We start from the raw sequence: 27,865 nt of genomic DNA on the forward strand, positions 1-27,865 counted from the left end.
CCTGCCAGGACGGGGCCCGAGGGGGGAGGGAGAGGAGGGGCGGGGCGGGGCGGGGCGGGGCCTGTTGTGGCCGCCGGCTTCTTCCTGCCGGTGTCCGCTCAGGTCCGCCCTCCCTAACATGGCGGCCGTCGGCGTAAACAAGGTTGGGGCCGGTGTTGGGTCGGATGGCGGCCGTGCGTCTGGCGGCCGTGGCCCGGCTGGCGCTGCGGTGAAGGTGAGGTGGGCTGCCTGGGCTTTCGCGCCGTCTGACTCGGCCACCTCCTTGCAGCTGGACAGGCTGTGGCGGCCCAGGTTGCGCCGTTGCTGCTCCGGCTGGGGAAGGGGGTAGCGCAAGGGGTGAGGGGTCTCGGGGACGGGAGGCGCCCTCGAAGGTGGCGGGGCTCGGCTCGGGCTGGGATGCCGCTTCGGAGGCCCTTTTCCTTCCCCGTCTGCTCGGAGCCTCACTGCCGTAGGGTGCCTCGGAGCAGGCTGTAAGGCGGGAGGCCTCTGCCTGAGGGGGAGGGCGGCTGCCTCGAAGCGGGGACCTGTCTCGGAGAGAATGTAGCGCCTCGGTTCCCGAAGGTGGTTAGCTGGCGCTGTTGTATTAAAGCATTGTCTGGTGGGTTTTGGCTTTATTTTTCTAAATGACGATCAATTTTGCTTTTTATTAGTAGTTTAAGATGTTCCGGGCCCCTGCTGTTTGTTCCTGCTACCTCGATGCCGTGTTTGTAGCTTCATAAATGGCTAACGTGGTATGACTGACCTTTTTATATGCATCAGCTATGAATGGAAACTGTCTCCACCGGCTGATCGTCTGCTTTGGCAGGGTCTTGCCCTCCGTTTCCTTTTCCTGCGAGGATGTTTCTGCTTACTTAGCTTTGCTGCTTGACCAGTGGGCTTCTCTTGTGGCAGCGCATTAAATGATGTGGGCAAGAACTAGCAGTGATCAGGTGGGATGCTGAAGAGTTAAAATGTTATGGTCGTGTCTATTTTTAAATTATGATTTGTGTGATCGTTATGCGTACAAAGCAAAATTAATGACTTGGCCTATCTGCTGTGATTGCAGGAGCTTTTATAACATAAACTGTGTCATACAGTCTTTTTTTTATCAACTCAAAGCCAAATAGTGTCTCTTCTTAAATTATAGGTTCTTGAGTGTGGAGTCTGTGAAGATGTCTTTTCTTTGCAAGGTGACAAAGTTCCCCGTCTGCTTTTGTGTGGCCACACTGTCTGCCATGACTGTCTTACACGGCTTCCCCTTCATGGCAGAGCAGTTCGTTGTCCTTTTGATCGACAAGTTACTGAACTAGGTAAGAAAACGTAAGTCTAAAGTTCAGCCAAGGATGTGTAGAAAATAACGGTAGATATAGGTTCTTAGTTCTCCATGTAGTAATAATATTTGTGAGTAATGAATATACAGTGTTTGATTTTATTCAGAGAACCTCATAGCACTGTTAAGATAGGCATCTTGGAAAAAGAAAGCCAAGATTTATCATTGTTTTTTTGAACCTGGGCTTGCAAGCTTTATACCTGAAAGTATTTTTTAGATCTATATTTAAAAAGGGACTAGCTCCACTTTAGGTTAGTGTCTGATGGTTCCTTAATGGGCATTACTTTCCTGTTGTCCTAAACACTAAGTAAACAATGCAATTAAATAGGTAGTTTCTTTGAGAAACGGATTTGTCTGGATTAATGATAAAGTGACACAGAGCAAAGTGTCATTCATAACAAACCTGGAATGTTTTAAATGTAAAATAAATCTATGTATGCAGTAACCAATAGTGGCAGGGTGTTAAGAGGAATTCCTGTACTCCAGGAATGTCTGCAGATAGTGTTCAAAAGAATAAGGTACAGCTTTTATCCAACAGCAGAAGCTTATTTTATGGGAAAGGTGGCACATGCTTGTAATTACTCCAGAATGTGAATTGCCTATTCAATATTGGGTTACAGATAAGATGAGTTACCAGAAGAATTTGTATTGAGAACAATTTAATAGAACTGGTTAAGATGAGTTACCAGAAGAATTTGTATTGAGAACAATTTAATAGAACTGGTTTCAGCAGTTTTGAATAGCACAGAGTAAAAAAAAAAAAGCCATTGGAAGGAGGAGAATCCTCAAAGGAAGAGATGCCTAATCTAGCAGTCCATGAAAGAAATGTTAAAATATCAAATTCACTTGGTAAGAATTTACTTTGAAGTAAGACAGTCTGCTAGGTTGTAGACCAAAATGAAAGGAGTATTAAGGCACTCTCTGGGATGCTTTCATGCAAGTATGTGTCAGCAAAAGAAGTATCAATCTCATATGAAAGAGGTGTTTGTTTTTTGGGGGGAGGGAGGTGGGAAGTATGAGTATCATGAATGATTGCCAGTCTAGAAGATGTGGTTAAGAGGCATGATTTTGTTCTACTTCTTATCTGTGACTATACAGCTGCATGGAGTTTCTTAAAGTATGCTTTTAAGGAGAGAACTTCAGAGCACAACAGTCAGTTGTGCTGTTTTGAAATATCTCTATCCAAGACCACTCCTTGTATTTCATAAAGTGAAAGCAGTGTTTTTCTGATGTTTGTGAACTTGTCACTTCTTAGTTCTTATCGTGCATTTTTCCCAGTCGTCTGAAAGGATTCTGTCATAATTATTAGAGGGTTTCAGGCCTAGCAAAAATGAAACTGCATTAAAAACCAAAAAATTAAAGGTTGTTTGTTTTTTTTAATCTTAAATAATACTGAGGACTGTGGCAGTTTGACCCTGGCGGGAGACCAGATGCACACCAAAGTTGCTTTATCACTCCCCTCTTCATGTGAAGAGGGGAGAAAAAAATATATTGAGAGGCTTAGGAGTCGAGATAAGGGCAGGGGGAGATCAGTCTGGAATTTGTCATGGGCAAAACAGACTCCACAGGGAATAAAGACTCCATCTAACTACACACATACACACACAATGAAACCAGAGTAGGATAAGGAGAAATAAAACTTAATACACCTCCTCCCGCCCCTCCCTTCTTCCCAGGCTCATCTTTGTTCAGGATTTCTCTCCGTTTCTCCCTGCAGGTGTCACAGAAGAAGATGGGGATTTCAGTCAATTCATCCAAAGTGGCTTTCCTTCTTGAGGGGGGAGGGAGTGTGGGGTGTGGGATTTCTCACATTCTTCCCTTGCTGCAGTGTGGGGTCCCACCCATGGGAGACAGTCTTTCACAAGCTTCCCTGAGTCCTTTCCCATGGGCTTCAGCATTTCACCAGCAGACCCAGTGTAGGTCACTTTTGTGGGGTGCAGTCTCTCAGGCCCAGATTGCTCCAGCCTGGTCCCCTGTGGAGTCACAGGTCCCTCCAGCAAGCCTGCTGTATTGTATGTGCCTCTATCTCCATGGGATGCAGGTCTGGCCAGTAGCCTGCTCCAATGTGGGTCACAGCATCCTTCATGTGTCTCCATCTGCTCCATCGAGCATGGGGTCCTCCAGGGGTTGCAGGTGGGGGTCTGTATGCCCCATCATCTTCCATGACCTGTGGGTAGACACCTGCTCCATCATGGTCTTCTCCACAGGCTGCAGGGGAATCTGTCTCTGGCACCTGGAGCACCTCCTCCCCTCCTTCTTCACTGACCTTAGTGTCTGCAGAGTTTCTTATGTCTCCGCACTCCTTTCTCTTGCAGCAAAAAGCAGCCACTTACAGGTTTTTTACCTCTTAAATATGTTATCCCAGAGACACTATGACTGTTGCTGATTGACTCACCCTTGGTCAGCAGCAGGTCCAGCCTTGAGCCCAGGTGGTGTTTACTCTGTCAGGCCTAGGATGAGCTTCTAGCTGCTTCTTGAAGCCACCCCTGCAAGGTTTCTACAGGTGGGAAGAGAGAAGAAAAAACAGCTTTTGTGTCTAGAGTAGTAGACTTGCATCCTGCTGGCCAATGCTAGGAAAGAAGGATGGTATGCTGTGACCAACAGTTGCTCAAACTGAATGGGTAGAAAATTTTAGCAAAACACCTTGAAAGTGAAAGTCCTTCTGTGAATACAATTATTCTGCGTAGTGATTCGCATAGAAAGAAGTTACAGGCATTTCTAGTCTCAGCAGGTTTATAAGAACTGGCTTTAAATACACTATTGCTTCTTCCATGTAAGAATGGGGTGACTTGTGGAATGCAACTCGTTATGGCCCCTCTTAGATGTGTCTGAGCTTTTATCGTCTTGTTCTCATTTCCTAATAGTTACTGTTGTTGGTTAAATCTGCTATGCTTGTAGCTCTGTTTCTGTCTGAGAGCCCAGGAGTGGAGCTGGGAGGAAGGCATGGCAACTTTCGGCCCAGGGACCTTATTATCCTTCCCTCATCTCCTTATGAGGGCCCGTGAGAAATCAAGCTCTGTTTCTGGGATTGCTGTTCTGCCCTTGAATGAAAAGGTTTTTAGCATCTAAATCTAGATTGCAGGATCGCTGCCAAGAGAAGATTCTGAGAGAAAAGCTGTATAATGGGGGCATAAAGCTACTTGTGGTGAACAAAGTTCCTTAATCAGTAGCTGTGGATTTTATGGATACTTTTAGTTGGTCACTTAACCTACACAGGTCAGCAGTTAGTCTTGCTGGTTTCCTTTGCTCTTATTATCATAGAATCATAGAATGGTCTGGGTTGGAAGGGACCCCAAGGATCATAGAGCTCCAACCCCCCTGCCACAGGCAGGGACACCAACCTCCAGGCCTGGATCTACACAAGGCTGCCCAGGGCCACATCCAACTTGGCCTTGAACACCTCCAGGGACGGGGAATCCACCACCTCTCTGGGCAGCCTGTTCCAGCACTAAATCACTTAGTCCTATATTTGTCCCAAGTTTTCCCAAGGAATCTTGGCAACTTTTGTGAAGAAATACTCAAGGATCTGTATATGTATATATCAATAGATATAGCTGTATTTCTTCCCTTCTGAAGTAGACACTTGGTTTAAATTTACTGGCCTGTTTCTTGTTTATATATTATGTTTATATATGGGAAGGCAAGGTGAGAAGTACTGTGTCAATCAGTATTTCTCTAAGTACAGAGACTGCAGGTGAAAATTGACAACACATTGTTTATATGCTTAGCAAGATACTCAAACAGCTAATAAAATCTTGTTATGAGAGAAGATACTTAGTAAGGAACTGGTAGGACTAAAGCCTGCCCAAACAATACTGCTTTGCAGTGTAGACTAAACATAGATTTTTGGGGTGGTTTTGTGAGTTCTTTAATGAAGTTGTCTGTGATTAGTGGTGAATTTTGTGCATGTTGAAGGCATGTGAGCTGTTATCCTCCACAGGATTAATATTCCTTAACCAAAAAGCTGTAAGTTTCAAAACTCTGGAGAGTATGTTGACTCAGGCAATATGTTTAAGGGAAAACAATCCATAAAATTATCTTTGTATAAGAAGATACTTTTCCTTAAAGTATCTTGATTTAGGAGAAGAGGTGAATAATTCATTGCAAACTTCTTTCTCTTTTCTTCCTGCATTGGATTAGTGAGTTGTGTTTTTTGAGTGGTGTTGGAATTGTTTTGGAGAGGGGTGGAGGGCTTGTTGTTAGTGGTGGTTTTTGAACACATGTGCTTGTGTAATGGCTTTGGAGGCTCTGTGGTTTATGTTTAGGTGTGCATCTCTGGTAAGGAAGCCTTGAACCGGTTTATGGCTCAGGTGAACTCTCCTTCCCATGATCACATTACAGGGCTGAAACTGTTTTCTGTAATTAGAACTTGTTGAACTGATGTGTGCAGGTGTTGACATCCTTCATGGAATTAATCCCTTTAGTATTGTTTATGTTTATACATTATTTTGCTAGTGTTTGAATGCTAAGATAAAACTTCCAAACATTGTGTAAGAAAATGTGGATATAATATAACATTCTCTTGGCTTTGTTCAGACCTTTAGACAAAAGTTGCTCCTTTATTCCTTTCATTATTTATAATCCTTTTGCAGACAAGCTTCATGGTTTTTGAAAATTTGTATTGTTGGCTGGAGTTGATCTTAATATCTTCACTCTGTCACTATCTCATTTCTGGCTGACACACTTCCTGCTATTCGTTTCTTCTTTTGAGAAGAGACAGTCGGATCGTGTAGTGGTTTTGTAATGGGCACAAACATCCCTTGCAGGCACAGGGATGAGATCACTAGACTCTTTCACATTTGTAACTAAAGTAGAATTTGACCTAAAGTCCAACAGATTAAATAGATGTATTTACACAACTCATCTTTTAGTTTCTTTAAATATAAAATAAGCACTTGATCTGAAGTGTTGAAAATGTGTAAGTTCAGCATGTAGTAATATTGTAATAGGCTTAGTATAAAAAGAAGCAAAATGGCTTTTCTCAAACATGCTTTATGGTAGATAGCAGAGACATGACTTTCTGTATGATAATGGATGCTTACTGGTTAGAAATTCTGTTTTAATAGGTTAATAGTTGGTATGTAAGCTTTGCCTGGGTTCCATCTGTGTCCAAGATTGACAATGTAGTGATACATATAATGTGTATATCAGGTATTAGCAAATCTCTAGATATAGAATAAAAAGTTAGACTGTAAAAGCAGTATAAACACGGCATAGCTACAGATGGAGCAAACAAAATATGTATTTCAGGCAATTGGGTCGATTTTGACTTTTCTGGCTTGGCTTTGTCTTCATGCTGGATGTGGAACAGAACTAACATGATTAAAATCAGATACAAGAATGTAAACTGAGGAGAGTACCTTCTTAGTTTGCTGGGTTTTTTAATAAACATAGTAAAATGTATTCAATCCTATGAAAAAATATTTCTATAAGAAATTCTGTAACAGTTAAACCATTTTTTCCTCTCAGCTTAATCCAGTGTGTGCTTAAAGGCTTTTTTACTATAATATGTCCTGTAGGATAGGTTTATCCTTTTGATGTGTACACATCCATATATACACTGCTGTTGGTTGTCTGGATTAGTTGCTAGACTTGAGATACGAAATCCACCTGAACATCAACAGCCGTTATAATGGGATGTTGTTAATGTGGATATTTTATATACTATAGTAACTGATGGTTGTACACAGTTTGCTATAGGACAGTGCTGTTCTAAACACTGTAGAAGGTAATGGTCTAGCCACTTTTCTGCTCTTTACTTTCTGGGAGTTAGTGTCTAGAAATCTGCCTAGATACAGTGTCAGCATATCCAGGCTCCATTTACAAACTGCTTTGACATAATTCAGATTCTGGAAGTGGATAATGTGCTCTGTATTTCTTCAGCTTGTAATAAGAGGTGATTCTTTTATGCTCTGTGTGGTGAAAAACACTGTGGTCCTGTTAGGAGTGCTAGAGCTAAAAAATAACTAAGCTCTGAAGTCAGAATATATCAAAGCAGTGGACTATGCTGGTGCTAGTTGTAATTGTGGACAGCCAGAATATAACTCATTAAATATCTGTGGCAAATAAAAGTTAAAATGCTTCTTTTTTTGTTTGTAATTCATTTTGTGGAGTAAAGTTTCAACTGGGTGTTGATAATGCTGTCTGCACCTGAGGAGGCTTCCAAGATGGCTACAGAAAGCACTAACATGCCTTTACTTTAATACCTAACTTCAAAATTGCTAACTTGTACCTTGATAGGCCCATTTCCATAAAGAGAAGACTTGCTAAGATTAATGGTCTTCTAATGGTGAGCATGTTCTTTAAACAGCCAGTGTTTTTATGTACAGGTTGAAGGTGCTGGAGGGGGAAATAGCTTATATATGCTCCTGTCTCTAACTATAAGAAAAGAGTATCAGTCAATTTGTCTGTTCTCTTGAGTAACTTTTATGTGAGGCGTGTAACTTCTGTTTTGAGTTTGGCCACTGAGAATATTATGGTTGATGGTTTAAACTGTGGGGAAGACTCCCTAGGAGAAAAAGTTTAATGTAGCAAAACTGGCAGCTACACAAAGCAGTAAGGTATGCAGTATGGATGTGTTGGTTCCTGTTTGTATGCCTCTTCAGGGGTACCATAGCATTGTTATCCTCACTTTGGCCAGATATGGCATGCACCTCATGAGCCTACTTGTTCTGGTCCACTTAATAGGAAAACAGTGTGAGCATTCCAGTCTTCCATGTAATTGTGCCTAGCTGTGTAATGCAGCTGTGCTTGTTGAAATAGTGTTGCAGGAAAAATATTGTCAGGTAGTTAAAGCACTTGCATGTATTTCAAACAAGTTTTGAAGTCTTAAGATTGAAAGCAAGTTCCATTTTTCTTGTTTCATAGCTCTTTAAGTAAGAGAGAATCTTGTGGTTTAACCCCTGCAGCTCAAGCTCAGCACTGCACAGCCACTCACACATTCCCCTGCAGTGGGATGGGGGAGAATCAGGAGACCAAAGTGAGTTGAGGTAAAGACAATTTAATGGGTAAGACAAAAGCCATGCACACAAGCCAAGCAAAATAAGGAATTTATTCCATCATACGTAGTGGTTACTTTGAAAGACAAACACCACAACTCTGAACAACGCTCTGCTTGCTCCTTCTTCACTCCAGCTTTGATGGCTGAACATGATGTCGTGTAGCGTGGAATATCCATTTGGTAGCTTTTCAGCCTAGTGGCTGGCAGGTCAGCATGGGAAATGGAAAAAGGCATCAGTGGTATGTGAACAGTCCTCAACAATAGCTAAAATACATTTGTATTATCACTGGTTTGGTCACAAGTCTGAAACGTAGCCCTGCACCAACTATCACAAAGACAAATAATTCAAACCCAGCCAAACCAGTACAAAGAATCACTCTTAACAAGCTGGAGATAAGAGAACTTGGAGGTGCATTTGGGTTTTGGGTTGGGATTCCTTATAAACAATATTTTAACATATCTATCTCTTAAAAGCATTGCCTTTTATGCGATGTCTACGTTTTAACAGTGTTTGTGCAATTCTACAAAGAGCCTTTATAGCAGGGTATATTTTCTGTGTGCTCCAAATGGAGACTTCTTTGGGAGTTGAAGCTCCATGTTCTGAGAACCATGAAAACACTGATGACTTTCTGTCTGTGTGTACCAAGCTGAGGAGCAGTGAAACTTAAGCATTTGCGATGGGTACTTCATTTTGCTGGTTCCTATAACTGCCTGCTACTCATAGTAGTTGATGCCTGTCTGTTAATTTGAACTATCACTTTGAGTCTAATGATACATCAGAATCTATGAAGGGTTTGATAAATATCAGTATTGAAGAAGCAAGGCTTACTGTCTGCATAGGATCAGTGGGGTGATACCTGAATTCTAGAAGAATGCAGAAGAGCACATGCTTACCAGACCACCACTGGGCAGCATAATTTAGGAGGTAGGAAACAACACTCAGGAGAACCAGACAACTGAAGTAGCATGTGCTTTCTCTTTGGGGAAAATGTTTCCCTGTGAGTTCATGCCAAATGTAGAATTCTGTCAGATACTAGATATGTAGACTGAAAATCTCAGAGAGTTTTTATGCATCATCAAGTATCAACCTCCAGTTGCTGTTCTGCTAGTCTTTGCATCTAGATTGAGAAGCAGCCCAACTTTCTTCTAGATGTGTGTTGTTTTCTGTAGCTGCGTTTTCCGGATAGTGCTTGAAGCAAAATGTAAATTGACTAAAGCAGTTACTTGAATTTAATAATACGTATTATTTTTTACTGTGACTAGCAGAAATTCATCGAAAACTTGGCTTGTATTCTTAGATATGTATGTTTGCATGAAGAAAAAAATACTTGACTTGCTAGAGTAGCATGCATATGCAGTTTTGTCTAGATAGTGGTGTCCCACACTCCAAAACTGTTTCAGCCTTTTCTTGAGCTTCTCTTAGTATTTGCTATGTTGTTTCAAGAGCTTGTAAAAATGTTGAAAAAATTATAGCCATGTTGAGGTCAGGTCTGTGATATTTTTTAGGAAAACAGGATGTTTGGAGGTTTTAATGAGGAGGGTTTATATATCTGCATTCTACCAATTTTGGTGAACCAGTCATAACAAAATCCCTGTAACAACAGCAGAATAGCTTGTCATAGTGTTGAGGCTGGAGAAAGACCCTCATACTTCTCTTTACTTGACCCTTCCAAATTAGGAATTGTTAGTAATTATTTGCATCCTCTGCCTAGATTGGCATGTATTGATACTATATATACATGTCTTGGGTAGTGTCCATGAGGAGTTAAACTGATTCTAAACTGCAGTAATAAGGGCTTAGTTTGGGCAGTAAGCAACTTCAAATGTTGGTCTGCCCTGATTGTAAAGAAAAGGAAAAACCCCAAATCCACACACAGAAGTGATACTAATTCTGGAAATTCATATTGAATTCAACACTAAGCACCTCCCTATTTTCATATTGGTCATTCCTCATTTCCAAAAGTATGTAGTTGTGATTCAGCAGTTATAGTCAGCCTATTGCAGTTAATCAGCTAGAACTTTCTAATGTTGTATATTGAGAACACTCAGATTCTGAGACTGTGTACTGGCAAACATCCCATTTGAGGAATGTCTGATAGCATACTACTAAACTATGTGGGTTTTTTTATTTTATATGTAACAGCTCTACTGAGAGGAAGTTTGATAGGTGCTTTCTGTGTTATGTGTAAATAAGTTTTTAAGAACCATCTTTAAATAGAGTGCAGGAGCAGGCAATTCCAAAGTGTCAGGGGTCAAGAAAGTGGGGTGGAAGGCTGGCTTGGCTGACCAGCAACCTTGTAGAACTTAGGTAGAAAAGGGAAGTGTACGGACTTGGAAGCAATGAGAGGTGACATTGCAGAACTACAGAGATGCTGTTTTCCACTGTGGGGAGAAAATTTGTGTGGCCAAAGCTCAGTTAGAGTTCAGGCTGGACAGTGTTGTGAAGAACAGAATTTTTTTTTTTAAATATGTGAACAGAACCACAGAATATCAGGTTGGAGGGGACCTCAAGAATCGTCTGGTCGTATCAGAAATGGCAAAAGCACACTGTAGACAAGATGCTCATTACCCTGTCCATCCAGATCTTAAAAAGTGTCCAGTGTTTGTGAATCCATCACTTCTCTGTGGAGATTATTCCAATGACTGATTGCTCTCATTAGACACAACAGTAAAGTTTCCACAATCAGAATCTCCCAAGAAGTTACTTGTACCCATTAATCTTTGTCTTTTCTGTGTTGAATCCTCATAAAAAGAGTGTCTCCATCTTTGTAGCCATCTTTGAAAAATACTGGAACATGGTGATAAGGTCACCCCTAAGCCTTATTTTCCCAAAGCTGAAAATCCCAGTTCTCTCAGCCATTCCTCATATGGCAGGCTTCCCTGTCCTTTGATCATCTGGGTGTTTTTTTCTGGACCCTTCCCAGCCTACCCACATCTTTCTTGTACAGCGGGGACCAAAACCAAGCATGGTATTCCAGGTGTGGCCTGACAAGTGCTGCATAGGTTGATGACTTCTGTATCTCTGCTCGTGATACCCTGGCTGATGCAACCCAGCATGCTGTTTGGTCCTATTGAGTTTGCTGCCCACCAGGACTCCCAGGACCCTTTCCACAGAGCCGCTCCCCAGGCAGGTAGGTCCGAGCCTGTGCTGCACTCCTGAGTTAGGTTTTCTGAGGGACAAGACCCTACATTTGTCCATGCTGAACTTAAGGGCCTTGTTAGCCCACTCTTCCAGGCTTCTCAGGTCTTCCTGCAGGGTGGCTCTCACTTCCAAAGTACCTACTTCCCCCTCAGTTTGGTATCATCAGCAAAAGTAATCAGAGTGTGCTTGATCCCAGATCTCTTAGGAAGATGTTAAGCAGCATTGAGCCCAATATCAATCCCAGGGGGACCCCAGTTGTGACATGTTGCCAGTATGAAAAGGAGCTATTTACCACCACTGTCTGGGTGTGGCCTGTCAGTTGCCCACCCATGACATGGACAACTTGTCTAGACCATAAGGTTCTCGAGGAGGAAGCTGTGGGAAACTATCCAAATCTTTGGAGAAGTCCAGGTGGACAATGCCCACCGCTTGCCCAACATCATATAAGCAGTTTATGTTGTACAAGGTGATTAGGTGCAATTTGCCTTTGTTGAATGAATCCATACTGGCTTTTCCCAATCATTTGCTTCATTTGACTTGTTGTAGCCCCCAGGAGGATTCATTCCACAGTTTTCCCAGGGGCTGGGAAAATTATGAGCTCATAATTTCCTGGATCCTTCTTTAGGCCCTTCTTGTACATGGGGGTGACACTGTTCTTCCAGTGTTCTGGGATGTCTCCCAGTCTCTGTGGCTTCTGAAAGATTATGGAGACTGGCCTCAATACAATGTCAGTGAGCTCTCTTAACACCCTGGGTAGATATCACTGGGGCCATTGATTTGTAGAGCTCAAGCTCCTGTAATAGTTGGCATACTTGTTCTTCCTTCACTGATGGTCGCTACATTGACCTGGATTTTTGTTACCAAGGCCTGGGACCCATCAGTGCTGCTAAAAACAGAGGTGAAGGAAGTGTTGAGAACCCATCATTTCAGTGTTCTTGGTGACTAATTCACATCTCCAGTTTAACAGCAGGCCAGTATTTTCCTTCTGCTTCTGCCTGTTGTTTACATACCTCAGCAATCCTTTCATGTAGTTTTTGATATCTCTGTTCAAGCTGAACTTCTGCTTTTCTAACTGCACCGCTGTAGGCCTTGGCAATGCCCTTATGGTTTTCAGCAGCTATTCATCTGCTTTTTCATCTCTGGTACAGAAAGAAGTATACATTGGTCTTTGGGGAGCTACCATGTGGAGTCCTCTATCCAGTTTTGGGATCGCCAGTGCAATAGAGATGTGGAGCTACTGGAGCAAAAAGTCAGTAAGGTAGTTTAGGGACTGAAACATCTCTCATGAGAAAAGGGTGTGGGAAGGGAGGATATAAATAAGATGGATCTAGCCTTTTTTCAGTGTGTCTAGTGACAGAACTAGAAGTAGTGTGCACAGAGTGAAACACAGAAAGTTCTGTCTCCGCATATAGAAACAATTTGGAACATGAGGATAAGAAGTTCTGAAGTGCTACCCATATGTGTGGTCAAATCTCACTCCTTGGAGGTTGTCAAAAGCTGCCTGGGTGTGGTCCTGGCAGCTGGTCCCCTACTTGAGCTGGTGGACTGGGGAAGGTCATGTCCCAAGGCCTCTTCCAACTGCAGTTGTTCTGTGATACCATTGAGTAATGATTCAGCAGTCAGGGATGATGGTTCATCTCTTCAGGCACCTTTACCTTGCAAAGAGAAAACGTCTTAAAACTGATTAGAGTGGTGCTGAAAAAAGTCAAGGGTTGCTTCATGTTAACGTCAGCAAAATGAAGGGTAATACAGGAGTAGATATGGACTTCCAATTTGTTCTAGGGAGTATATCTTCTTTTTTTACTGTATCAAGTAGTGTTGTACGTGGGCCTTTCTGAATATTGTTTTAGGTGTTATTCAGGGTTTTGCTGGACTGACATCTGCACTAAGTGTTGCATCTTGTGATTCAGGGAATATGAGATTTGCCAGTGGGAATTCTTCAGAGCTTCTGTTAGTACAGTAGAACAGTTCGCAGCATGTAGTTATGCAAAATGTTCATTTTTGTGATACACAATAGAGTTTGTGTGTTCCTCGTAGTCTTTACTTGATATTGCAGATTTTCTTCTCTACTTCATTTAACTCTCCCTCAAAAACAGGAGATTCTGGTGTCTGGGGCTTGAAAAAGAATTTTGCTTTGTTGGAACTCTTGGAACGGTTGCAGAATGGACCTGCTGGGCAGTGTGGGACAGCAGAAGAAGGCATCGGTCTCTCTGGAGAGGTACAGAGTTTGAAAAACAGCAAAAAGGTTTTCACATTTGCTTGGAATTATCCCTAGATAGGAAATAGAAAGAGTCAGGTTTTTGTACAAACATAATTTCATTAATAATGCTGCTCTTTTCTTTCAGTATCTACTATTAAGGCTTCAGTTAATTGTTTCATAAATAATGCTAATCTGTACTGATGAAAGCAGAAAATAAAAAGCAATTACCAAGCATGCATACTCTTTTCCCCTTTTTAGGCTTTTAATATTTTTTAGAAAAGGTTACTCATTTGTATTTTGGTTACAGTGACTTAACAGTTTTATAAATCTTCTCAGAAACTCTTTCTGAAGACTTTAACAACTCTTATTCATGACTAGTTGCCTTTTATAGTCATTTAGGGTCATTACATTGTGTGATAGTATTTTATTATATACTTGCTGCTTTAATCATTCCAGTATTAACAACTGGTATGCAAACAGTATCATGCAGTGCCATGCTAGGAATAGATTAACTGTCCAAATTGCCTATTCATCCACTGGTGTTTTGTCTGTCTGTAACTTTGTAATACGTTGTTCTGTAATAACTGTTGAAGGAAATCACTGGAGCCGGAGTTATTTTAGCCTCCAAATCTTTGCAAATTCCACTGAAGTTTGGATTTATAAAATCACTGAACACCCTTAGAATAATTTATTGGAGTTGACTTCAAAGGAAACTAACTTTTATGTGTTAAATTTTTTTCAAGAACTTAAAATCAGGTTTTCAAAGTATTCCAAATATTTTTAGTGTGTAGCTTTCAAAGAAAGTCTGTTTTCAGGCTTATATTGGTGTCAGGTTGTATGGTTTTCCTCAGTTACTGAGATTAAAAGTTAACAAATTCAGATTTGTTTTTTGGGTTTTTCTGTTAGAGTATCATTCGGTGTGATGAAGATGAAGCCCACGTTGCATCTGTATATTGCACTGTGTGTGCCACCCACCTGTGTGCAGACTGTTCCCAGCTCACTCATTCTACAAAGACACTAGCGAAACACAGGCGTGTACCTCTCGCAGATAAGCCTCATGAGAAGACCATGTGCTCTCAACATCAAGTACATGCTATTGAATTTGTTTGTTTAGAAGAGGGCTGTCAGGCCAGTCCCCTTATGTGTTGTGTCTGCAAGGAGTATGGGAAGCATCAAGGTCATAAGGTACTGATAATAATCTGTTTGTAATCATGCCTTGGAGGGGCTTACACAGTTATTTATCCAATTATAATAACAAAATATTATCAAGACAGGACAGTGGAGTCTTGATATGTCTTTATGGATGCAACTTTATACTGTTCTTTCATTTCCCTTGCATTTCAGGTAGCTGCCTGAACCCACATTCTTTCTAGGACCAGAATAAGTTATTTATATATTAAGATGGACAGTCCTTTTATCCTTTTTTGAACTTCACTCAGCATAGATTTACTGAAAGTTGTTTTCATCATGCAAACACTTAAGTTCGCCCAGCTTGATGCTATCTAACCACTTGTATTTTTTTTTATAATTGATTATGGTAACCAGGCAGATTTTTATGTTTACTTGTGTAGTTGCTAGATCCCAGTCTTCATCACAACATAATCCTGATTCCATTTTACATTGCACATTGGTTTTAAATTCTTTCTGCCTTTCCATATATATATATGTATGTGTATATGTTAAATACATAGTAAAATAGAAAATATGGTTAAGAAAGATATTTGATTGATATTTTATATGTTACTTTTAATTAATAGCATTCTGTCTTGGAACCAGAAGCAAACCAGATTCGTGCATCCATTTTGGACATGGCTCACTGTATAAGAACTTTCACAGAAGAAATATCAGATTATTCCAGAAAATTAGTTGGAATTGTCCAGAATATAGAAGGAGGAGAACAAATAGTTGAAGATGGAGTTGGAATGGCCCATACTGAACATGTATGCTTATGCTTTTTTCCTCACCATGTGCACAGAATATTTGCTTTTTATAATAACCAAGATAAGGAATTTCTTTGAAAATTATACATAGGTTTTATAAGACAATACCTTAAGTTCTTACTAGAGATAAGTCATTTTTGAGGTTTAAGCAAGCAGATAAAGAAGAACTTGCAGTCTATTACAATGTTTAGACTATAGGAGAAAAAGGAGGCTGTAAGGAAAGATGTGTAACTGCTAGTACAGTATTGAAGTACTGTGACAGATTGTATCTGTTTTCTGTGATACTATTGAGTCATCTTTCCCTCATTTTTAGTAGGGAGTGTACACATAAAAATAAACTACTTCCTTATTGTAGTAACTTCTTGGAGGATCTTGGTTTTAGGGCTGATAAGACTTTCTGTGTAACTGGGACTTGAAGTGTGGTGTAGCCAAACAGATGTGAAGATAAGTTAGAAACGGGCATAAAATGAAGAATGTACTTGTGGAATCAACTGATGTCCTTAGTCCTCTGGATCTCCTGACTGCAACATTGTAGGTACCAGGGACTGCAGAGAACGCTCGCTCCTGTGTCCGAGCCTATTTTTCCGATCTTCATGAAACCCTTTGTCGTCAGGAGGAAATGGCTCTTAGTGTTGTTGATGCCCATGTGAGAGAGAAGTTGATTTGGCTTAGACAACAGCAAGAAGACATGACCATCCTCTTGTCACAGGTTTCAACAGCTTGCCTTCATTGTGAAAAAACTTTACAACAGGTAGGTTGACAAGTGAGCTGTAACATATAGCCAAATATCTGGAACAGCAAATTAAGTTTAAGCTATAAACAAAAAGCTTTGGTGGTACTCAAGATTTTTATTTCCTTGACAGTATTAAACCAGTTATGATAACATGAGATTGAAGTGTTCATTAAAAGGGAGTGTTAGACAGGAATAATCAGTACAAAAGCATCAAGTCCTCCAGTTGCTGAAAATCCTGTGGCCTGATTCTCTTGTGTGGAGTAATTTCTGGTTACTTATAAGGTTAGTGGGAAAGAGAGATGAAACTGAAGCAGAAAATCTACAAGATTTATGGGAAGGATTTTCCAGTTGCAATTACCAGTATAGGTGTTTGAAAACAGTTGTCATTCAAGGCTTGTAGGAAAAAATATTTTAAGACTAAATAATTTTTGGTAGCACTTGCAATACAGGTAATCCAACATAGTAAATATGTGAAGAAAATGGCTATATGAGGGTATCTAGTTGGCCCATTATTCACTTAATTTAGTGATAGCAAGAAGTAATTAGTGAACAGTAAACTGAGTATAAGAAGTTACTTAATTAATGGATTATGTTTCTTTTTAAAAAATTTTGCTTAGAGCTAGTGACTGGCTGTTTATTCAGATGTACTTTTAACTATGCAAGTGTTCCTATCATTAATGGGTGAATATTCATCTTACTCTAAGTGAGTTGCTGTACGCTACAAAGCAGATGCTGTCTTCCAGCTGCTGGAATGATGTATGAATGGTATAAATAATCTTTATATATTACACTACTGTCTCTTATAATTTACATTCTTATTCCTACAGGACTAAGAAAAGGAAAATGTTTGGGGTTTTTTTAACTGCAGAACTGTTTAGTGTCTGTTAGTATTAAGGAAGAATGACAAGACCTTATTTGTATTGCAATTTTACAGAAAACTGTTTTGTAAATGTGAGTTTCTTTAACTAGAGTGTTTCTGTTTAAAAATGCTTCTTTTCCAGCCATCATTTCTATATTGTGTTTGGCTATTTTTAATTAAGTTACTAAATGCTTCTGTTTCCTTTGTCTGTTTAGGATGACTGCAGGGTAGTGTTGGCCAAACAGGAAATTACAAGATTGCTAGAGACATTACAGAAACAGCAGCAGCAGTTTACAGAACTTGCAGATCATGTACAGCTGGATGCTAGCATACCTGTCACTTTTACTAAGGTATTCATAATGCCATGAAAGTGCAGCCAACAGGTTATGAACTGCCAAATGTAACTTAAAACAGGAATAATATATATTCATTATGATTCTGTATTTGTTGCAGCAAATTTAGGTAGTTCCGTATCTGTTAGAGCCACAGTGACATCGTCTGATTGCTGCCGTCCGGTATTTGAGTGACAAAACTACTGTACTGCTGTGCTTAGCCTGAGAAACATTTGTTTGGCATAGACTGCATCAGTAGCTTTGTTTGAACATTATCTGCTTCCTTTTAAATATGTAAGATAGTAGTTGTGAATTCTGGAAACACCTTTCTTTGGAAACATCCCTGATCTGTTGTACATTCATCTCAAAACAGGAATCTGCCCTTCGTTTTTCCATGAGGGCAGCTTAGCTTCTGCAGATTGTTTAATATTGTATTTCCTAAAAATTTCACACCTATTTTTAAATGCAGTAACACTATAACTTTATATATATAATATTATAAATAATGTGGGGTTTTTCAATTCATTAAATGATAGTTTATCTTATAGAAGTTTGTATTCATTAATAGTTGATTTTCTATTTTTTTAATTAATATCATTTCAATACCATTTATGCTTTGAGAGAGATTAAATCATCTGGATAATTGTGATACTTTTCATGTAGAAGAGTGCTTAAGTTTGAAACTGAGGAGCCAGAAGTGCTTTGATTTATGGAGTTGGGTTTTTTTGTTCTGAATAGGCACAAGAAAAATAGGACCTATTATTGCTGAGATAAAACTGGGGATTTAACTGTTGCTGTTGAAGCTTTTTACATCAACATCCCCCACTTCCATGGGGATTCTGTCCTTGTCAGTGTCAAAAATTCAATGCCTTCCAAATAATCTGTTTTGTAACTTCAGTATATTGTAGTTTCATGCAATAACTGAAATGCAGCACTTTCCCTTCTGCCCTCCCCCCCCCCCGCCCCGCCCCCTTCCCTATTCAGCAGAGACCAGAGTTAGTAGGGCCCAAACCCCCATTGTTCCATGAACGGAGCAGCATTCACATTTCACAGATGATGAGTTACATGCTATGTATTCAGAGCTGATTGATGTTGCCATCTTATGGGGCTGAGTCAGGCATTGTGGATGTCTGTTTTTTCCTTTAGGAGCTGTTAATCTGATGCAGCAAATTTTATGAATTTCTGACTAATTGGAAAGATGATAATTGCAGCCAGTGAAGCTGTAACAGGAGATCTGAAAGAAGTCTTGGCTTGGGGAACCCAGAAGTTTTCCAGTCTCTCTCTACACCTCAGCTTTCTTTAGAAAGAAAAGGAGCTTCTATTGTTTTTCTCCTGTGACACATTTATATTTTCATGGAATCTTCTGAAACTTAGATTCTGAATTTCAAAGGTGCAAAAGCAAATGTAATTTTTCACAAAAATGACAGCAGCCATGAAAACAAGTTGAAAATAATTACTTTAGTCTTACTTTTTATGTTACCTCACTTCAGACAAAATTTAAAGCTGTCTTTCTACACAGTGTTGTTTTTTTCCTTAGAATACTGTCATGCTGATGCCCTCTGTGCCTTGTCCTGAGGCTTGTTGTACCTGAAAGGTCTGTGCCTGACAACGTATTTCAGGCATAGAAAATCCTAAAATCAAACACTGTAAACTGTTAGGTCACTGAAGTGATCTTTCTCAGGAATGTTCATGCACTGAAGGCTGCATCCATGATAAAATGAAACATTTCAAACAGCCCACTGGCTGGGGGTGGGCTAGAGGCTGGGCCAGCAGCCGCATTGCGCTCAGCTATGGGCTGGGGCTAAACTGCGACACAAAAACTGAGCAGTTCTATCCATAGCTGCCACTTTTCTTTCCTTGTTCCTTTCAAGCACAGAGAAGAATTGGGTGGTTCATGCCCAGAATTTTTAGACAAAATCAGAACTGAAACTTGAGTGTGAAAAGGCTGCAGGAAGCATAGCATTTTTTTGGATACCTGAGTGCCTTTTGCATACTACTTTGTCTTTCCCTTTGCCTGCACCTTTCCTGCTGACATAGTTGTCAAGAATCTGTCCACAGGTTTTTCTTCTACAGAAGGCCATAACCCTTTCTGATAACATGCTGTGTTGCGCTGTTGTCACTGAATTTGGCAGCTTCAGCTCTGAATCAAAAAATCTAGAACTTAGAGGAAATTTATGGAAAAGGAAGTAAGTCTCAAAGTTTTATTTTCCAGATCTCAAATACTCAGTGTTTCAGTTTTGGAACATCTGCCTTGTGTAGTATCAAAACTGTAGCACTGAGGCTGCTTGGCTTGTACAAGTTTATTTCAGGGATTCAAGTGCAGTCATTATTTTACAATAGGGAGTTCTGCGCCCAGGATCATCTCTCCTCTAAATGTGGTTTCAAGCAGCAGAGAGATTCATAGAGCAGTAATACATCAAGCTCTCTTAGCTGCAGAAACCACATTGTTGTCTCAGTAGTCCATGAGCTGCAGGCAGTTGGAGAGTGTGTTTAGGGGACTTACCACTATGTGCTTTCCCTGTTCCTCCCTTTCACTTGTATCCATCTTTACCAGGCTTCCGAGGATGTCCTAGATTAGATAGACTTTGATCTGACTCTTTACACTTAATCACAATGTTGCTGACTTTTACACTGTGGTTTGGGGGTTGTTTTGGGTTTTTTTTAGAAACCAGTTTCTAGAGGTGCTTTTGCTCTCTTTGAAGCTTGCAGTAGCATATGGTCATTGAACTAATCTGTATTGATTATTCTGGCTGTGTGATACTTCATCTGTGACAGAGAGGAGAAAGGAGTTGTGTGTCATGATGACACATATCCATCTATATAATGGATTGTGTGTGTGTGAAGTCACATGATGTAGATATTTATACATCCGTTTACATTGATGCATGTTGGTCTTTTGCCAGAAGAGAGGTTATGGTATTTTTACACTTCCATAAGTAGCATTTCTAATGCCAGGAGAGAGGGTAAAAAAAAAAAGAGATGTGTCTGTTAGACATAGAGGTTTGTGTATTTCTTGCCAGCACAGCGCAGTCTGGATTTTGTGAGAAAATTAATGCATTGTCACGTAGTTCAGATGATTGAAAGTCTAGTATTTCATTGAGGTAGCACTTCTAAGTATTTCAAAATATGCTTCAAGGATACAGTTTGCTCCTTTATATTAGTAATACCACTTGATTGCATGGTTGGCATCAGCTTGTTCAATACTCACAGTAGCTTTGACTGATCTACAAATAAGAAGTTGATTCTTTGTCTTGGCAAGGCTTGGGTTTACTGGGTTGGGTTTTTTTAGTTTGTTTTTCTTTACTAATTCAGATTGCTGCTTAATGTTAATATTGTTGGTGTTGTAACGTGGTAAAAGATTGGAAGTGGCTTGAGGTTAAGAGGTGGACCAATGCAGCCTCCAGCAAGGAAATAGTTCTGTAAGTGAGGGCATTTATAATGTGACAAAACATAGTGGAAAAGCTGCAAACCCAAGAGAGTTTTCTTGACAGAGATTTCTAAGTAATTGCTATGAACAACTCCTGTGTTTTGAGCCAAGAATGATGAAAGAATTTGGAATTTCATCAAGTACAGGCATACTAGCATGAGATTGGCTGTCTTTCTGAAAACCATGTGATAATTCAGGCAGAATTATTCAAACTCACCACAGAGATTATTGGATATTTTGGATTATATTATCACTGGAGGTGACTGTGCCTTGTGTTTTTGGAGTTCATGTACTTAATCACTTTACAAGTAGTGACAAGTATCTTTAAAGATAAAGGTTTTATAATTTTAATTTCCTAAGCTTGTTCTTGCTTTGTGGGTATTTCTTCCAGGACAACAGGGTACATATTGGACCAAAAATGGAAATTCGGGTTGTCACTCTAGGATTAGATGGAGCTGGGAAAACAACTATTTTGTTTAAATTAAAGCAAGATGAATTCATGCAGCCAATTCCAACAATAGGTTAGTAGCAACAGTTTACATGTAATGATTTTTCTGAATGTTGACTGATCTGTAGAATTTCATTATCTTATATTCATAAAGAACAAGATTATGAAACTCCAGTATTTTTATTCTAGGTTTTAATGTTGAAACAGTAGAATACAAGAATCTGAAGTTTACTATTTGGGATGTAGGAGGGAAACACAAACTGAGGCCCTTATGGAAACATTATTATCTCAATACACAAGGTAGGACTAATGTAATTTTTTAACTCTATTTTGTCTACTAGCCTGTGTTTCAGAGCCAAAAAGATTATTAATAGACATAATTTATAACTGTAGAAAATTACTCTTCTGATTCAAAGTACAGCTGCTAGGTTCATGAGCTAATAAATTTTAATCCAATTGGTCATAGTGTCTGCTGCATGATAAAGGTGCGTTCTCCATAAATCCATCAGACAGCTCATGGAGCTAAACAAAATTAGAATCTCTATTAAACTGGTTCTAGCTGACAACAGACAAGGTACAGTGTTCCAAAGTTTGCATAGTGAGAGGTAGTACTTGCCAGGTATGAAAGCACATGAAATTAAAATACTCAGCCTTTAGGAGCCTTTAGTTGGCAACTTAAAAAACTACGAAGCTCTGTAACTTCTGATTTGGTATTGCAGTGTAGTATCAGACTAGATTACTGATTCTGGAACATTGATCTAAATGGTATCAACTTAGAAATTCATGCTGTTCTGCAAATGGTTTCCAGTTAAGAAAGCAATACCTTTTCACTAATTCATTCAGAATTATCTGAAAAGCTTAGGAATGACAAAGATCAGTTTGTGAAGTGTCCAGTGTTGCACTTGGGCCGGAAGAATCCCAGACATAGATAGAGTCTGGGAGAAATGCTCTTTGAGAGTAGCCCTGCTGAGAAGGACCTGGGTGTCATGGTGGAGGAGAAACTTAACATGAGCCAGCAGTGTGCTCTTGTAGCTCAGAAGGCCAATGGTATCCTGGGCTCCATCAGAAGAGGGGTGACCAGCAGGGACAGGGAGGTGATTGTCCCTCTCTACTCTGCCCTTGTGAGGCCCCATCTGGAGTCCTGTGTCCAGGTCTGGGAGCCCCAGTACAAAAAAGATGTGGAACTGTTGGAGAGGGTTCAGAGGAGGCCACAAAGATGATTAGAGGGCTGGAGCACCTCCCCTACAAAGAGAGGATGGGGGAGCTGGGCTTGTTCAGCCAAGAGAAGAGAAGGCTGCGGGGGGACCTCATTGCAGCCTTCCAGTCCCTGAAGGGAGCATACAAACAGGAGAGGAATCAACTTTTTTAAAGGGTTGACAATGGCAGGACAAGGGGGAATGGATTAAAGCTAAAGGAGGCGAGGTTTAGATTAGATATTAGGGGGAAGTTTTTTTTACAGAGGGAGTGGTGAGGTGCTGGGACAGGCTGCCCAGAGAGGTGGTGGATGCCCCATCCCTGGAGGTTTTCAAAGCCAGGTTGGATGGGTCCCTGGGCAACTTTGTGTAGATCCAGGCCTGGAGGTTGGTGTCCCTGCCTGTGGCAGGGGTTTTGGAACTCTGATCCTTGGGGTCCCTTCCAACCCAGACCATTCTATGATCAGTTCATGTGCTACACTGTGCATTATTTCAGCTTTCATTACAAACTCTGACGTTTTAAATAGTTCATCTTCTCAAACTTCTAAAAAATCATATTGAGGTATTTCTTTTGTCCTCTTAAAACTTACCACGTAAACACCAGTAGCATGGAGTCATGTCTGCCTTGAAAAAGTGTATGTTGGAGAGGAAAGTGTAATCAGCTAAGCTGGTTTATGTCTGGAGTAAGTTTTGGGGTTTGGGTTTTCTCACTGCAGATTCCCTGATGTTAAATTGTGGCCCAGAACTCTGCCTCCGTGACTCTCCGGTCTCTCTGGCATCTTGACTACTCTCTGTAGTGGATAGTGAAACCTACTGCTGCCATGTTGGGTGCGTGGCAATCTTCTCTGGATCGTGTTGTCCGTACCTGAAGGAAGCTGTGCCAGTTTGGCCGAACTTGTAGGTTTCACAGCCAGTTAAAAGAAACTGGAAGAGTCATGTGGGAGTTGAGTATAAATGGATCAGGAAATGTTTTAAACTTAACTGCTCAAATCCACACATAGTAAATCTAGTTTTAGACCTAAGTAGTTTAAATTTTGCAAACTTTGTTAGACTAGCCACAAAACGTTAGCCTTTTTTTCCCCCTGCTTTAGGATGAATTCTAGAGTTTTGTCAAAAGTATAGGGATATGTAAGGCATTTCTCAGTCCTCCTTGATTTGAAAATAAAGTTGTGCACTGCTGAGATGCTTAACATAGAAGACTGCAAGAAAAAAAAAAGTATAAATTGAAAGCTAATTTTACAGACCTTATATTTGAATGTATGTAAAACATTTCTCTTCTTTCACAGCCGTGATGTTTGTTGTCGACAGCAGTCACAGAGACAGGGTCAGTGAAGCTCACAGTGAACTTGCAAAATTAATAACAGAGAAGGAATTGCGGGATGCCTTGCTCTTGATCTTTGCTAATAAACAGGTACTTGTGGGTTTTTTCACTCTATGCTCTTCCTCAGTTTGTCTATCAAATTCCAATGGTGATGTGGAAAGGTTAAAATGTAGGTGTTGTTCTTACGTTTAATGCTGGTAAAGTAAGTGGTGCTATAGACTGCTTAGTAGACTCAAGAGCCAGTTTTTGTTTTCCATTTTAACTCTTTTATTTAGCTTTTGTGCGTGAAAATCTCTTCCGTGATAGCTTCAGTCTAAGCCATCAGTTAAAAATAAAATGCTTCAAACATCACACAAAGGAATAATTGAGACTTTGATTCTGTTGCAGGATGTAGCAGGCGCGCTTTCAGTGGAAGAAATCACAGAACTGCTGAGTCTCCACAAACTCTGCTGTGGCCGTAGCTGGTATATTCAGGGTTGCGATGCCCGAAGTGGTACAGGACTTTATGAAGGATTGGACTGGCTTTCAAGGCAGTTAGTGGCTGCTGGTGTCCTGGATGTGGCTTAATTTTACAGCAGCTGCAATTTAAGGTGGCAGTTTACTGTTTTGTTTTGTTTGCACATTTTAGGATGTTGTAGCCAGGTCTGCCGACTGAAGAGGGGATTTTATTTAACTTGCTGGTTACAGAAAAATACAGGCCTTTACCTTGGATTGGATGATTGGTTTTCATAAGCTTGTGCAGTTAATAGTGGTTTTGAATTTTGATGTATTTTCAAATAATTGAATGGGCTAGTTACAAGGGTGCCTTGAAATTCTTTATCTTTTTTTTTTTTTTGTGAAATTAGGCTGTAACAACTTAAAATTCTTCCCTGATAAAATACGCAGTTAGGTCATTTAATAATTACACCCAGGTTAATTGGTATTGGAAAAAAAATTGAGGAGTTTAGGAATGCTTTCCTGGGAAACTATACCAAAATCTGTCTCAAGTTATTACAATAGCCAGCTCTGCCTATTAGTCAGAAATAAATGGTGCTACTTTGTAAAATCTAAAGACTATGTTCATCTAAAGGTGCATTATACGGCACAGAAAGAAAGTATTTCCCCCGATATTTGTTAGCTTCCTGTTTGTTACAAGGCAGCATGTCTGTGCAAAGGAAACTGAGAATGGGGAACAGTGTTGCAGGGCGAGGAGGCTGTGGCACTGTTCAGCTAGCCATTTCTTAGTTACGGGGAGACAGATCAGTTGGGTTTTATTTATGGGCTGACTAGTGATACTGAGGTGGAAGTGTTTTGGTCGCGCTTGAGGACGTAATCTCCCTTTAGAGAGTAAATTTACTCCTCAAGAAGTCAAATGAAGTTCAAAAAAACCCCTAAAAAGTTACTTTAAGTAGTGTGGTGCAATGTCAATCCAGCTATGTACTCTTATGTAGAAGTCATGCTTCCAGATAAAGTTAGTGGCCTTAAAATGGCAAATAACACAATGTAAAAACAGTATACACTAATTATAACTCTTACTTAGAAGAGCAGATGGCAAAATCTTCCATAATTAGATTTTCAGTTCTTACTGTATCTTCTACATGGAACTGTCACCAATGCCTCTATTTTTGAGGATTACTCATTCACAAACCCATGAAGTATGGGTGTAGCACGGTTTAAATTTAGAGCAGGTTGAAACGACTTCATGATGCCTCTTTCTGCTGCCCATGCAGCTCAGCTAACAATTTTATCTGTCTGGTATGCGCATCAGAATCTTCTGCCCTCCTCTGTAAGTGCACAGCCACTGCCAATTGAAGAGGCCATGCCATGGACCTTGTCATGGCAGGTGAGAAGCTACAAAGAGCATGGCCAATACACCAAAACTGTGTGTCATCACTTTGCTTCTCCCGAGTCACCTCTATTCCAGTAAGAAGACACTGGAAGTGAGCAGTGTTGTTTCACAGATGGGTAGATAGATTTTTGCCATGCTGAAAAGCGTGTTTACCTCTGAGAGCTCTGGGCCTCACCTGGCAAAGATGTAACCCATTGTCTGTGGCTATGGCTTGTATTGTAATATTACCGATTTTACGGTGTTTTCCCACTACATACCTTAGGTAAGACCAAGAATGTATAAACAAATTATTTAGTACATTTGCACTTTTCTTCGTTATGACACTTACTTGCAGTTGTCTCTTGTGACTTAAATTTCATGTAAATGGTATTAAATGCAGCCTTAGGTTCAGCAAGACTTGAATAGTGGCAGAACAAACACTAAGCTTTAAAGTAGTTAAATGTTTGTGAAACAGGCTTCAGTGCCTATGTATCTGCAAGGAACTGAGAAGAGGCATTTACTGTTTCTTCAGACAACCTGGATCAGTTGCAAATATTTTACAATAGACCACAAGTTTCCTTTCACCTGCTGAACTAAAAAGCGTTCATCCTTCCCAGCCAGTAATTTCTTACACAAGTAGTTGGCTACTCTGGCTTGAGCCCCTGCTTAGCCTGTACAGCAGAACAGTCCCAGGCCCAAGTTAGGCCTGGCTGTCCCTTCGTAGCTCTTTTTAAAACCTGAGCAAACTCTGCTAGGCATGGTAAATAACTGTTCCTGGAGTGTTTTTAACACAGAAGACATGTAGTATTTAGAAAAATCCCCGTTCTGTAATTTTCATTTAACTGGCTTGTGCTTCAGTTGTTCATGTCTCTCAGTATGGTTCTACATTAAAATGTTCAGGGTGACCAGCTTGGAATTTTTGCAATGTTACATTTGAGGGCAGAGGAAAAATTCTCACTTACGCATATTTCTGAGTACAAAGGATTGCTTGTGACACATGGAATGCTACCATAAAAGTGTTTTTAAATGGAATTTATTTAAGATGACTTGAAGTAACTGTGAAAGTGTTGCATTTGTCTGTGAACTCTTCAGTGTAGAAGTACACTAAAGAGAGGCTTATTTGTATTATAAATTAATATTATGTATAAACTGCTTAAGCTTAAATTTGTAACTGATTTCACGTTTTTCTGAGCTGTAGTTTTTAGTGTACTGATACAATATGTAATTGGTGTTTTTCCTCAACTAGAACTCACTCAAGCATTACTATGGGGACTATTGGAAAAGATGGAGCAATTTTTCATAGAATTTTGACTTATGGAACCAAGTAAATACAACATCCAGTAACTGTGTTGTGGCTTACTTTAAAGACTTTCAGCTCATGAGTAGTATGTTGAGGCTAACTAGAAAATTCTGTTTTGTCACTTGATATGGTCTTACTGTATGCCAGCTTTGCATTTATTATGTGATATGTGAGGGTTTTACTGAGATAATAATTATCCTGAACTGTTGGAGTAGGTGTGGATGCTATGGAAAGATTCCTTGAACGAAAGGGTTCTTCAGTGGAGCAATTCATGATCTGCTGCAGTTTGAGTTAACCAGAAAATGAATTCTTTTCAATAAAGGTGTCTAAAGCTTTGAAAATTTCTGACAAACTTGCCCTCCCTTTCTTTTTTTGCCAAGGTTATCTCAGAATAGAGGTATGCTACTTCTAACTAATTGTAGAACTTCTTGCTGATCCCTGAAGATAGCCCTTTTCCTCACTGAAGATAAGCATCCTAGTGGGAGCAGCTCTTGAGGAATGGATTTTATTAGCGCGCATCATGTCTAGTTTCATTCATGAAACTGTCAGAACAGTAAACTCCTGCGTCTTGTATGAGTGCAGTGGTGTTACGTGAACATGAAGAGCTGGAGTTAATGCTCTCTGTTTGAAGCAGACTTAACTATCCAGCATAGTAACAGGACTGTAGTCTGAGATTCACAACAGCTTGAAAAGTTGTCTGAGCTTCAGGTAGTTGTAGGCAGTGCTAAGGTCTCCCCTCAGCCTCCTCTTCTCCAGGCTAAACAGCCCCATCTCCCTCTGCTGCTGCTCCTCATGATTTGCCCTCAATTTTCATTAAGATCTGCATAAGAAATGCTTGCTAGAAATGGTAGCAA

The 27,865-nt window shown here is 40.1% G+C and overlaps 1 protein-coding gene across 1 annotated transcript; it reads left to right on the plus strand.

The window, feature by feature from the left end:
- Positions 1 to 118: 118 nt before the first annotated feature.
- On the plus strand, positions 119 to 26,975 carry TRIM23 (tripartite motif containing 23; the record flags this gene model as incomplete). The annotated part of the gene is made up of 12 exons (XM_084277935.1): positions 119 to 214; positions 1,127 to 1,289; positions 13,548 to 13,669; positions 14,558 to 14,836; positions 15,409 to 15,591; positions 16,127 to 16,342; positions 17,399 to 17,533; positions 21,334 to 21,463; positions 21,580 to 21,690; positions 23,870 to 23,994; positions 24,292 to 24,494; positions 26,958 to 26,975. 11 exons carry the CDS (start codon positions 119 to 121, stop codon positions 24,469 to 24,471), a joined length of 1,740 nt encoding a protein of 579 aa, XP_084134061.1. The 3' UTR covers positions 24,472 to 24,494; positions 26,958 to 26,975.
- Positions 26,976 to 27,865: the final 890 nt, after the last annotated feature.

Source organism: Gallinula chloropus, assembly GCF_964237585.1.
Source record: "Gallinula chloropus genome assembly, chromosome: Z".
Taxonomy (NCBI): domain Eukaryota; kingdom Metazoa; phylum Chordata; class Aves; order Gruiformes; family Rallidae; genus Gallinula; species Gallinula chloropus.